General features: G+C 55.6%; 1 protein-coding gene across 1 annotated transcript in view; it reads right to left on the reverse strand.

The window, feature by feature from the left end:
* The window catches only part of Arhgef17 (Rho guanine nucleotide exchange factor 17), a 56477-nt gene extending 46573 nt beyond the window's left edge, over window positions 1–9904 (reverse strand). The window contains exon 1 of the mRNA XM_005368778.2: window positions 6643–9904. Within this exon, the coding sequence (XP_005368835.1) occupies window positions 6643–9816 (3174 nt within the window). The 5' untranslated portion in view covers window positions 9817–9904. The remainder of the gene's footprint in view (window positions 1–6642) is intronic.
* Between the last annotated feature and the right edge of the window lie 3301 nt (window positions 9905–13205).

The following is a 13205-nucleotide window of genomic DNA, read 5'->3' on the forward strand; positions in this document are numbered from 1 at the left end:
CTAGCTCTCAGTTGATTCCTACCACAGGCTAGCTCTCAGTTGATTCCTACCACAGGCTAGCTCTCAGTTGATTCCTACCACAGGCTAGCTCTCAGGATGAATCCAAGATCCCCAGCACGTAGCTCTCATCTTTCCATCTGCCTCCCAGTTCTCAGTTCTGCCCTCAGTGAAGACAGTCTGGTCCAGACATGGCTTCCGCTCCCTCCCAAGGCTCCCACCTTCCCTGCTTTCCCTGGCTCTGAGCTCTTCTGCCAACTGTCCCCCTTGGTCGATGCTTCACTTCAATGTCTGATCAGTAAACCTTAGGCTAGCCACCTGCAGAGGCCAAGCCTAGTCCCAAAGGACTCACTGACACATTTGTCCCTGCCCTTCCAGGCCTGGGCTCAGCCTTCCTTTGAAGTCCACCTAAGTCAGGGACTAGGGCCTTCGACAAAAGGTTCCTGAATCCAAACCTTCCTTGTGTGTCCCCACTGTCCAGCAATGGTTGCATGGATAGATGCCAAAGAAGCAAGGAAAGAAGTAAAGGCAGGATTAAATGCAGCAGGTCTGAGGCATCCCTAGGACCAGCATCTACAGAGGGTCTTAGATCTCAGAAGCCGAGATAGCCTGGTCCTTATTTAACTGTGAGACAGGCAAAATAACAGTCCCCTCAAAATGCTATGTCCCAATCCCTAGAACTTGGTGAATATGGCATCTTACAAGGCAAGAGAGACTTTGCAAGTGCCATTAAGGGTCCTGGGTTACCCGGGGGGTGGGGGGCTGATGGAATCACAGAGTCCTTAGGGAGGAAGGCAGAAAAGAAGGTCTGGGTGAGACAGGTTTGAAGTTGCCATGCTGCTGGCTCTAAAACTGAGGAAGAGGCACCCACCAGTACCTGGAAAAGGCAAGGATACTGGTTTTCCCTTAAATTCAAGGAAAGCAACCCTGCTAGCACCTGTATTTTAGCTCAGGGAGTCCCACACCAGGCTTCCAACCTCAGGGACTATAAAATGTTGCAATGATCTGTACTCTAGGGATGGGAAACTGACACACTGTCCCACAGCAGCCCGAGGGTTCCCCACCTCAAGTCCTGCTATAGCCCCCTCACCCTCTCTATGCCCAGGGATGGTTTTAAAGTCGCTGATTTGGGCTGGAGAAGTAGTGCAGTGGTTAAGAGCACTTGTTGCTCCAGCAGAGGACCCAGGTCCAGTTTCAGGCACCCACATGGTGACTCACAACCATTCATAACATCAGTTCCAGGGGACACAGCACCCTCTACCGGCTTCTTTGGGCATCAAATGTGCACATGGAGTACATACATACATGCAAACAAAACACTAATACACATAAAACAAAAAATTTCAAGACCCTTAATAAAAAAGAGTGTTTTCCCCAAGCTAAGTTAGAAGTTTTAGTGTTCTGTGCACAGAAACATCACTATTTGGGGGACAGACCTCCTCAGAGAAAACACCATGGCCTGCCCCTATTATGAGAAAAGACCCTTCTTTCTGTGGCAGGGGAAGCCAAGAGTAGCAGCTAATGAATGAGTGGAACAGAATCCTCAGGAGCCTAGGATCCAGACTGCTAGCCCTTCCTGGTCGGCAAGAGATGCTCTTGCCCAGATCAGCTGCTGCAGCCCCAGCAGCGCTGGGAGGTTGAATCTTGAGGCTCAAGGCCACGAAGGCACTTGTGGCTCCGAGGGTATGTGAATCTTTAAGGCCTCACAGGAGGGAAGGGATGAGGTTCGGCTGCATCCCTGGCCTCTTAACTCCCTGCCAGGTCACCTCTACTGAACCCTACAGTTACTGGGGGGTCATTTGGGGGCTCACACAGTCTGTACATATGAACTGGGGCTCAGAGCCCAGCAGCCTGACACCGTCCTTCTGTCTTTGTCCACCCATGTGAGGCCCCAGAGGCCTGAGAGGTGTGGGGCGTCAGCTCCTGTGGGAGAGGGTATCATCTCTGAGTAGTCTGTGCTTCCCAGAGGACCGAGGGCCCCCATTTGAGAGGCTGCCAGCAAGGCGCCAGCTCTCTGGACACATTCCCCAGTGAATGTGCCAGGGTTACAAGTCTTTCTGGGAAACGCAAGCTCCCCCTTTCCCCCAACTGCCACTACCAGCTCTGCCAACTTGACTCACTGGGAATTCTGGGACCAGTGTATGACCTGGAGACAGGACACCTAGGGCCAGATTACTCGTGAGCCATGGGCCCTGGACAAAACCCTGCTGGCTCCAAGCCTGCTTCTTTACCTCACCCAGCCTGAGATTAGAGGAGGGCCAGGGCTGCTGTGGCACAAGCTCCCTGTTCCAGAAGTCACAAGTCAGAGCTGGGAGGGGCCACAGTGAGGCCCAAGGTTCTTTCTAGTCTTTGAGCTAAGCCCCTACAGGGCAGTAGGTAGCTCTGTCATCTCGCCCTCCTCCATGACACTTCTTACAGCTGCTGGAGTAGAGGGTAGTAGCATCTTTTATTTCCTTGAAACAGGGTCTTACTATATAGCCCTGCCTAGCCTGGGACTCACTATGTAGACCAGGGTGGTTTCGAACTCACAGAGATCTGCCTGCCTGTGCCTCCCGAGAGCTGGGATTAAAAGGTGTGCATCACCACCTCCAGCAGGTAGCAGCAGCTTGTTCACTTGGGTGCTAGATGTCTAGACTCTTAGGGCTTCAGCGGAAACACCCTCCTCTGCATCTCTGCTAGCCTAGCCTAGCATCATTGCTTCCTTCTGTGGCCTCCTGTCTTGCTCTACTGCTTCCATGCTGGGCCCTGCAAGCCCCACACAGCAGCTTGGGTCACGACTTTACTCAGAGCTCTCACTTTAGGTAGGTACCGAGTCTTCCCCCTGGCTGACTTCTACTTGCTGACCTCCTACCGCTCAGGTCTATCTACACTCCCCAATGTCCATTCCTTGTCCCAGGGCCCTTAACTTTGCTGTCCCTTTCTTCCCACAACCCCACGCCCCAGCTATCTGACTCCCTCCCTCGGTTCTTCTGGGCACCTCCTCTCACAGGCCTCTCCAAACCACATGCTCTAAAACAGAGCCCCAGCCTGTCATCTCCAACTTCTTTTTTCTATTCTAGTTTTCTCCCCCGAACTTTCTGTTCCCTGACAGTGTCCTCTTTTGTAGACATGCGTCTTCACCAGTCTGCAAGGTCCATAAGAGCAGGCCTCTGAGCTGTCGTCTTTCAACTGTTCAGTGCATGGATGCTAACACCAAGCTTTTACTGCCACGACCTGCCTGGGAAGGCCTCCGTCCAGTCTCTGTGCATGCCAACCCCTTCCTCCCCACAGCTTTCCAGGCCTTGATGCAGGCTGAAGCAGCTCCAGGGAGCCTCCCCTGCCAGCATGCAGACTAACATCTGAGCTCCTTCAATACCTTATTGCTTCTAGATTCTCAGATGAGTGCTTCAGCTCCCAGGCTGCACAGGGATGGCTCCACCCACTGCTGTGTACCATGTGCAGCCCTAGCAATTGGATGGGAGGGAGGGAAGAAGGAAGGACAAATCCCTATATTGGGAGTGGGGGCTGGGGACAGGATTAGCTGCAGCGTCTCAAATCCAGCTGGTCCCAGAAATGTTGGGCTGGAAATTGTCACACTCAACTCTGGTCCCTCCCATAACTCTTCCCTGCTGGGTGAACTCATTCCTGGAGAGCAGCCCCTTTCCCCCAGTACCACAGTGTCCTAGGGAAGAAGGCAGGGCCAGGGATAAGCCCTTCTGCCTGTACTCCCCCATCCTACCCTCCTGCTGGGTGACATTAATTATAGATATTTGGTACTCCTCAGAATCCCAAATGTCCTAACCACTCATCCCCTCCCCATGGAAGCAGTTTGCATGGAGGGAAAGGACCACAGCAAAGAGCCCAGGAGAGGCAGGAGGGAAACTTGTCTCTGCAAGTCCCTGCCAAGGGGAGCCAGGCAGACAGGAGCAGTGGCAAGAACTGCAGGGCAGGCCTGCAGAAGGCAGGGGCAGTGGGGCAGCTGGGGTGGGTTGTCAGGGCTGCTGGTGAGTGGGAGAGGAAGAAGGCCAGTGGCTCAGGGCTTGGATCCAGCTCTGCCTGGCCTTATTGTGTGACCTTGGACCCAGCATTCTCTTCTCTGGGTCTCAGAGCTCTTCCTGCCCAACGCTAGGCCCTGTGAACACTCTCAGGCTGACACGTGAGTGAAGCCCAACTGTCCCTGACTTATGCCCCTTTTCAGATGGCAGGCCAGTCGCACTGGAAACTGGGAACAACCCCTTGATCCCTTTTCTTTAAGGCCCTGGTAAACTAGGATTCGGGGTGACTCCAACAATCTTTCACACAACAAGAAACCACCAGTGTCTGCCATAAAACGGGCATGCAATGAACAATAGGCACAGCTATTTCAAATGCCAAAGTCTCATGAATTCAGCATCTACAGTCTCAGAGACAAGACACTTCCTGTTTCTGGGCTATAGAAGGTACAAGCGTCAAGGGGCAGAAAAAAATAAACCATGTAAGATTACTCTGAAGCCTTGGTGCAAAGGGCGGTCCGTGGACAACATAACGGCAACTATTTACCCAACTGGAAAAAAACCAAAGGCCTGGAACAAAGAATTAGGAAGGCCCACGCAACACACTCAGTGAGGCATTAGCTGAGCTGCCCCTCAGTCACGGTGTACAGAGAACAGACTCTTCCCTCTAGGCATACTCTCCCTGCTCCATCCCTTTGGGCAGGCTGCAGAATGAGCCCCTCCTACAGAGCCTCAAAAATCAGACTGCCCAATTCCCCAAGGCAAAGATGAGACAACTAGGTCCTAAAGATGACTGTCCAGGCCCAGACAGAGTCAGAGGCTAAGCAGCGCCTGGGACTCCTGGGACTCCCTGCCTCCTCACAGCTTGGGGCGATGCTGACTCAGGAGCAACCTGAGTTGAGCCTGGGGTTCTCTGAGACCACAGCTATCTCCTCTTAGCACTTCACACTGGTTTATGCTCCATAGGCAGAACATGGCAATTCCTCTCTCGTCCCCTCTTTATTCTGCAGACCAAGCCACACTACCTGTGTGACAGGGCTCATGACTGCAGCCCCAAGCCTGAGACAAGGGAACACTGTCTGCTCAAGAGAAGACAGCAGCAAGTCGGGAGGGGACAGCGGTTCCCCATCTTTGTGAAGCCAGAAGGAAAGGGATAGCAAGAAAAAAATTTACAGTAGCTATGGAAGAACTTCCAGACTTAATGAGGGGATGGGGAATGAGGCGTGGAAAATGTTTTCTGAGCCTAATAAAGTCCACTAGGTGACGCTGAGACCTGCAGGAGCAGTCGTGGAGGAGGAAGCCAAGCCTGGTCACTGAGAAGCAGCCGAGGCAGCAGAGCCTGTTCAGGCCTCTTGTGCTCCCAGGAATGGACACACTACCACCCACCCACAGAGCCTTCTGGGCAGAGGCCATTATCTCAATTTTACAGAAAGGATGGGACAGGTCCTGGGGATCTCCAGCCCAGCTGGCTCTTCTAATTACAGACTCACCCTTCTCTTTCCTAAGGGGAGGTAAGATGTCAGAAAGTCTCTTTCAGGGACAGGAGGAGCCTCGCTATGAGAGGACTGCTCCATATCATAGCTCCCAGGAGGGGCGGGGTCATCGGAGAATGTGAAGGGGGTGGAAGCCAGACCTGTGAAACTCTTCCTCTTTGGCCTCAGCGCCTGTTCCCCAGGCTCCCTAATTTCTTGGTTGCCCCTCAACTCCCACAGGAAAGCATTACCTGGAAAAGGAAGCTGGGGGTCCCATCCCCCATGCTCCAAGCACAGAACTGGGACTGGTGCTCAGGCTCCCCTAATGGGCTCTCAGAAGAAAAACCAGGTCCAAATGTCCCCTCTGCCCACTCCCCGTCTGTCCATCCCAGCCACATGCATAAGAAGGAGCAGAGCTGGGACAGAGGAAGCAGAAAGGAGGGGAGAGAAACAGAGACAGGGAGTTAGAGGGGCCCTTAAGAGCTCTGAGGAGCCAAGTGACCAAATTAGTCTAGGGTGTAGGGTTTCCCAGCTTCTGAAGTCAGCACACAGTGGGAGCTGAGGCAGGCCACAGTTGACATAATCCCAGGCCAACCCTGAGCTCAGCTTGCAGCCCAGAGCTGCAAATCTAATTGCAACACTCCCATGCCAGGGTAGGTGTTGCCTGGAGCCAATCTGAACCCATAGCCAAAACCCAGGCATAGCCAAGGTGAGATAAGAGAAGTGAGAGCTTTGTGGGGGGTGGGAACGAGACCCTGAGGTCTCAAAGGGAAGAAGTAGGAAGGTGAACAGACGCAGGCCGGCAGCGGATGAAGGGCCTGACTCACCCCGGCAGGCCTCCAAGGGGTCGCAAATTCACAAAACAGACTCTCCCACCTCTGCACAATAGCACCTGGTGGAAGCTGCTTTGTCTACATTCCCCCACACCCACTTTTACAGATGGGGAAGGTTAAGTCACAAGAAAGGCCAATGTCAGAAAACTAGAACAAGACCCGAGACCCTGTAACAGACTTAAAAGAGCAGATCAAACCTGACCTGAGAGGAGATCAGCAAAGCACTGGCTGAATGTCAGCACCCTGAGGAACACCCCAAGGATCTCTGCGACCACCCTCATACACCTAGGGGCAGGCAGATCCTTTACACTAGCAGCACCCTCTTCAGTACCTGGATGGCTGCCCACTGAGTGGACACAAAAGACTCACCACCTGTGGCTTGCTGCAGCACTTGTTGGCTGGGACAGGCTCATCTGGGGCCCTGGCAGCCCCAGGGGGCTTGGTCTCAGCAGAGGGCGGTGCAGAGGGAGACAAGGGTAAGTCCACAGGAACCGGGGCAGGAACATCACCGGAGTGCAGGGTCAGCATGTACTTCTTAGTGGCATCTTCAAGTGATGGTGCCTGCACTGCGGGAAGAGCTCTAGCAGGGAAGCCCACAGGCTCTGGCACAGCCACAAGGGGTCCCACAGAAGTCGCAGGCTCAGGCACCACAATAGGTGTGAAGGTAGCGGGCACACTGGCATGGCGAACATGTTTGGCGGAAGACCGGGCCTGCGTCAGGCTACCATTTTGGTCCTGGTTGTCCTCCACTCTGTGGAGCTCCTGGTGACTGCTCCGGACTGGGCGCTTCTTGGAACCTCGGCGGGTGAGCCGAGGGGAGAGAACATTGGCCAGTTTGGGGTCAAGACGGACCAAGTCATGGTGGGCAGTGGAGGAGGCAGGTGGGGCAAGGAGGGCCCTCTCTGACTGTGTCCTGCCCCTGGCAGAACCAGGATCTTCTGGCTCCACCCAATGCTCTGCAAGGATAGGTTCACTGCTGGATGGAGGCAGCATGGCTTCCACTTCTCGAATGGGCTCCCCTCCTGGACCCTCAAATTCAGCGCCAGTCAACTCCCCACGGCGACTAGGGTCACTCAGAGATTTCTTCTTTGGGGTCTTCCCGGCAATCCTGTCATCTCCCATACGCCCCAAGGCACCAGGCTCCTGAACAATACTCTGAATGACTTCCTGATAGTCTTTGTTCTCTTCACTAACCACAGACCAGTCACTGAGGCCACTGGTCAGGCCCTCATCTCCAGCTGGGGCTGCTGGAAGCCCTGTCTTAGAGCTCAGAGAGCCCAGAAGGTTGCTGTCCACAGAGAACCCAGAGGGCTCCTCCGAGGCGGTGGCCCGGTGCCGCTGTGGAATAGGGTCGCTCAGGGATCTGTAGGCCTCGCTTGCCTCCCCGTTGCTTAGTTCAGTTCCGCTAGGACCCGAGGGTAGGAGTTTGCGTCTCCTGCGGAGGGCACCTGGTGTTGGAGGGGTCTCAGGAGACACAAGAGCTCTCCCACCCAGACTGTCTTCTGTCCCAGCTCCATGGTTTGTCTGAGTTGAGGTTGAGGAAAGAGGTCGCCATACCCCCGCAGGATCTAGGCTGCAAAAGGCAGCACGAAGAGGCTCCGGGTCTGCCCCAATGCCCTCATCTGTCAGGCTGGACTCAGGGCCAGAGAGCTCCTCCTGAGACCGCTGCCCTCGGGTCATGTCACCTGTCCAGTCAGGGCTTCTAGGATTGATATAGCTCCCATCATCCTGCTGTGCGCCCATGCGCTGTATCTTCTCAAAAACCTGTCGGGCCTCCTGCACATACTGATCCTGGACCACGAGTGTCAGTGGGTCCTCCTCTGCCCCAGAGCCTGCCAGTAGGAGCTCTGAGGAGCTGGGCTTCAAGGCACCAGTGCGGAGCAGTCTTCCGGCCATGGGCTTCTCTGAGCAGCTGAATGACTTTGCCCTGCGCAGGGTAGCTGTCAGGTCCTTGAGGGTGGGTCGAGTGGTGGGGGATGTTGGACTTTGGGACAGCAAGGACTCAAGTTGCTCCACTGGCCTACCCACTGACGGCGAGTCTCTGCTGTCTAGGGGACTATTCCCAGGGCTGCCACTGGGCTTTCGAACCCTTAGCTCTGAAAGGTCTGAACGCAGAAAACTCAGCAGCGTCAGGGTCTCGGAGGCGATATCTGGATTCGATAGTGACTCGCGCTGTCGGTTCTTATCTAGCTCCAGTCCTCCATCTCTCGGTGGCCTGGTGCCTACAGGTCCCTTAGTGCGGGACCTAGTCTGGGGACGCAGAAGGAGCCCTTCTCCGGTTCCAAAACTTGGGGAGCGGTACAGTCCCCAGCTCACAGAACTGCGGTTAGACCACAGCTCATCATCTTTGAGTGTCTCAGTACTGGAGTAGCGACTGCTACCTCTGGAGCCACCCGGGCTGGCCAGGTACGCAGGAAAGCTCACCTTAGCCACACGGAAAGGTGCTCCCCCAGTGTCAGACATAGGCCTTAAGCTCTCTTGGGGACCTGGGACGTAGTGCTGCGTGCCAGTACCCAACTCCCGGAGTGCCTCTTCCATAGAGGTTCTTGGAGACCTCGGAGGTTCGAGGCTCTTGACACCCCCTGCTGATCCCAAACCGCCCGAATTTAGCTCGCCACTGTCCTGGCTACAGCCATGAACCAACAGAGAGCTTCCAGGCCTGAACCCTCTCTCTCTCCAGCGACGGCCATCCTCACCGTCTGCGTCTTCGTCACTGCCCGAAGAGTGGCCGCCGAGGTAAGCTGGACTCTGAGGCCCAAGTTGTGGCTGCGGTCCCTCTTCTTCCTCCTCGCTGGAACTAGCACCCCGGCTGCGGCTGACAGGATAGGAGGAGGTAATGGAGGAGGAGGAGGAGGTCCGGGCCCCGGCCTGCGGTTGGGAGAAGCTATGCCAAGAATGTAAACCATCCGCCGGACGCTGCGCTCGCTCCTGTTGCTGCTGCTGCCGACGTCGCCACCCCTCGATCCCAGGCCCGGACAGCGGCATCGCCGAATGCAGGCCAGCCAGAGGGAAGCACGTACGAGGAGGTGGCGTTGGAGGCTGCCGGTGCTCGCGAACTGGGGGTTCCCACGAAGCTCCGTCGGGGCTGATCGTCCCCGGGGCCTCAGAGTCCACACTGGGTCGCCTGGAGCTCGGGCCGCCAAAGAGTTTGCGCATCTCGGTGACGCTGGGCCAGGCCCCACGGTCAGTGCTTTCAGCGGCTTCTTCTGTCGTGCCGGGGTAGCAACCCTCGTCCCGAGCACCAGCGGAATCGTCTTCCAAACGCACCGCGTCGAAGCGCCGGGACAGCTGGCGCACCGATGGAGAGAGGCTGCGGAGCGGGCGCGGCTGCGCGGGGGCGGCCGGGGGCCCCGACGCCAGCTTGGACACGCGCCGGGAGGGCTGGCCCGGGACTGCTGCAGCTGGCCGGCACGAAGCTCGGCGCCGTAACCCAGGGGTGTCTGCGTCCTCTTCTTCCCTCGGCCCCGGTCCGCCGCTCCAGCGCTCCAGCAGTTTGAACGAGACGCTGCGATAAAGTGGGGGCCGAGGTGACCCGTCCGCCATGGTGGTGGCAGTCACTCCGGGGGGGCTGGCCTCGGGGCCCCGCGGCCACCCCCCCCCCTTGCAACCCAGCTCCGAGGGCGCGCAGGGGCCGCGGTCCGAGAGCCTGGATCCTGCACCCGCGGCGTGCGGCGGCTGGATAGGAGGGTGTGGAGAACTAAGCAGAGGTTTATCAGTCGAGGATCAAGTTTCTGCGGCTGCGGACAGCAGCGGCTTCATCCTGGGCGGCCCCTCTCGCCCCAGCGGCGACCCCAGGCCCAGCTCTTGCCTCTGCGGGAGCAGACAGGGGCATCGCGGCCCGGCCGGCGAGGGGCCAAGGCTTGCTTCCTGCTCACAAAGTCCGTCTGCAAAGCCCGGCTGCGGGCCTGCCTCTCCCCCCCACCTCCCCAAGCTCCCGCTCCAGCTCCTTCTCCCTCCCCCTAGACTGCTCGCTCTCTGCCCCCTTTTGTTGCAAATAAACTTTGAGGCAGAGGAAAGGGGGCGGGGGGCGGGGCCTGGCGCCTAAAAGAGGGGGTGGTCTCCGGGAGCTCGCGCGGCTGGGAACACTGTGGGGGAGGGGAATCGGGGAGGAGCCGAAGGAGAAACGAGATGCTTGAACATTTGTAGACTTAAACGACCCTCTAAAGGATTCCCTCGGGAAAGCTGCGGGCTGATCCTCCCCAAGGACTCGTTCGGATACACGGGAGCTCAGAGAGTGGACAACTCCGCAGAACGCAGCACCGCGGTTCAGCCTCTTTCACGGGGAACCTCTGCCGGAGGGGCTCCAACATGGCAACCCAAGATGCACAGCCTCTCGTACACACCGATACTCAGGTACACGCAGAAACTCTTCTGGCCGGAAAAGAGGTGGGACCCAGGGTGACGTGGGCAGGGCAGGCCCTCCCGAGCGCTCCAGGCGCCCCACCTTGCTCAGGCCACGCCCCTCACCCACCCTTCAGCGGCGAATCCGGCTGCACCACGCCCATGTTCCGCCCCGCGCTCAAACGCTCCACCTATATCCCACCTCCCTGTGGCCCGTCCATCTCTGACAGTCCCTTAACCCACCCAATGCTATTCTAGAATTCCCACCTCTCAGGACTCTTACACAGAACTCCCCCCTCCATTTTCCTAGCTGCCACCTCCCAGCACCAACCCTTTAAATCCTGGCAGCGCTAATCTCTAGACCCCGCCTCCCCCTTCTCCCCGCGGTCGGGATACGTGGCTTTTGCGCCCTCTGCGGGCCGTATTCTCCGCTCCTTCCGAACTCTGTAGAGATAAATCTCATCCAGAGTTAGGAAAGTTTGTTTGTTTCACTTGCTTTCAGGCGTTCCCCGCCCCCTACTTTGCCAAGCACTCTGCCCTTTCTGCACAAAAGGAGTTGGACGGGAACACCCTCAACCACCAAACCTATACTCCTACCTGCGGCTGCTCCACCCTCCGCCCTCCAGACCAGGAAGACGTAGGTCTCTACTGCTTCAACAATGATCTACCCTAGAGCTCCCCTCCCACCTCTGCTGCAGACTGGCAAGTCTAAAATTGTTTTGGTTACTGGGGCGTCAACTTCTTCCCACCCTCAAATGCTTCTGTTAGGTCTCTCTTTGCACAGACGGTTTAAATGTAGGACTCTACATCTAAATGAGTGAGAATATATGGACTGCCTAGGACGTGCGGGTAATATTTTTGTATTTTATTTAATTCTCATACTACCCTTCTTGGGGATAAATGCTACTGAGGAAGTAACAATGGCCTTGCAGAAGTCGGAGGGAAAGGGCAGCTCAAATATGTGGCTGATTCAGACTTTAAGGACTGCAATCGTCACACTTTTTCAGACAGCTTTCCCTGGCTTCAGATCTTGATGGAGAAGGAGGGTCTGTCCCCAGCAGCTCTGCCTCTCTGTCAGTGGGCTGTAGGCAGAGCTCAGCCTCCTTGGGAACAGAGGACACACTCCTTCAACACTGTTATGTGGAAGCCCTATTCCTCCCACGCTCTCCTCATAAGCAGCTAAGGTGCTGGCTTTACCCAACCATATCAGCACTCAGGCACTCAGACAGCAGTGACTGGATGTGGACAGGGCAGAATGCTGACTGCAGGATAGGGAAGGGCAGCTTTTAGCAGGACCCTAGGAGCACTTGCCGCTCACACAACCTCAGGGTAAGAAGCTATTTGTCTTTCTTCTGGACTACCCATTTGTGTGTAGGAAGTCTCAGGTGAAGAGCTTCTGAGCTGAGATCATTCCCTTACCCAATTTTATCTCAGTTCTGCCTCAAAGGCTGTAAGTGGTAAATCTTGTCCTCACCATTGGCAAATTAGTGGGCAAGGAAGAGATCCCTGCCAGGTCTGTGCCTCTCTGCCTTGCTTGGTGATAATGAATAAACCTCCATGCTTCTCTGGGCCTCAGCTGCCTTGTCTGAAAAGTAAGGAGTTGGGTCAGGTTTCCCCCAAACCTGACCTGCGTGTATGGAGTCACTGTACCCCTCCATAGTGATGGTTTCTATGGCGTGATGTGTTCTTCTCTTTTGTTGTATGGGATCAGACCTAGGCCTTTGGGAATGCTTGGTAGTCACTCTCTGGCCCAGCAGCAGCCCCATCTCTGGAGTGTGTGCTTTTCCAGGCCCTACACACTGAGAAATCTTGCCTTTGTGTCCCTTCTGAGACAGGCCTTCATCCCTTGAATGGGCAAGCTGATGGAGAGGAATGGAGACTTAAGCCACAGGCCTTGCCACCTTTATTTGACTAGAGTACGCTAGCCTGGCCCCTGGCCCCACTTGTGAGGACAGAGAATATTTAAGGATCTTGGCTAGGCAGAGTGGCATCTCACTCCGGCCTCTTTTTATTTTGCTTTATGTGTATGGGAGTTTTTGCCTGTCTGTATGTGTCCCGGGTTCCTTGGAGCTGGAGTTAGGGGGAATTGTAAGATGCCATGAGGGTGTCTGTGAGCTGAGGCTTCTAATCTGTGAAGAATGGATGAACACCATGGCTAGTCGCTCGCTCCACAGGTAACCCTTGGAGGTCAGAGCTGTAGAAGTCCTTGGGAAAAATCAGTATGGAAAGGCTGGATGGCCAAGGTCCTGTGAAGGATGGGCCTTGGAAAGGAGCTACCTGAAGGGGAGAGCTGCCTTCTGACTCCTTTCCAAACCCAAACGATCTCTTGGACACTACCTGTACCTACTGTATTAGACCTAGAGTGGATAGGATTTATTAGTTAGCATCTCTTGTTCGATTTACTTTCTCGTCAGTTGCTCAGTTGACTCTTACCAAAAACAAAACAGCCAGGGTCTTTATAGTAACTTTGTCTCGTTCCTGTGTCCCATTGCTGAGGGACAGCCTCAGACTAAGATCCTTGCTAATCAACATTCATAGTTTCTCTCTCTCTCTCTCTCTCTCTCTCTCTCTCTCTCTCTCTCTCTCTCTCT

The sequence above is a fragment of the Microtus ochrogaster genome, unplaced genomic scaffold (genome assembly GCF_000317375.1).
Source record: "Microtus ochrogaster isolate Prairie Vole_2 unplaced genomic scaffold, MicOch1.0 UNK41, whole genome shotgun sequence".
NCBI lineage: Eukaryota > Metazoa > Chordata > Mammalia > Rodentia > Cricetidae > Microtus > Microtus ochrogaster.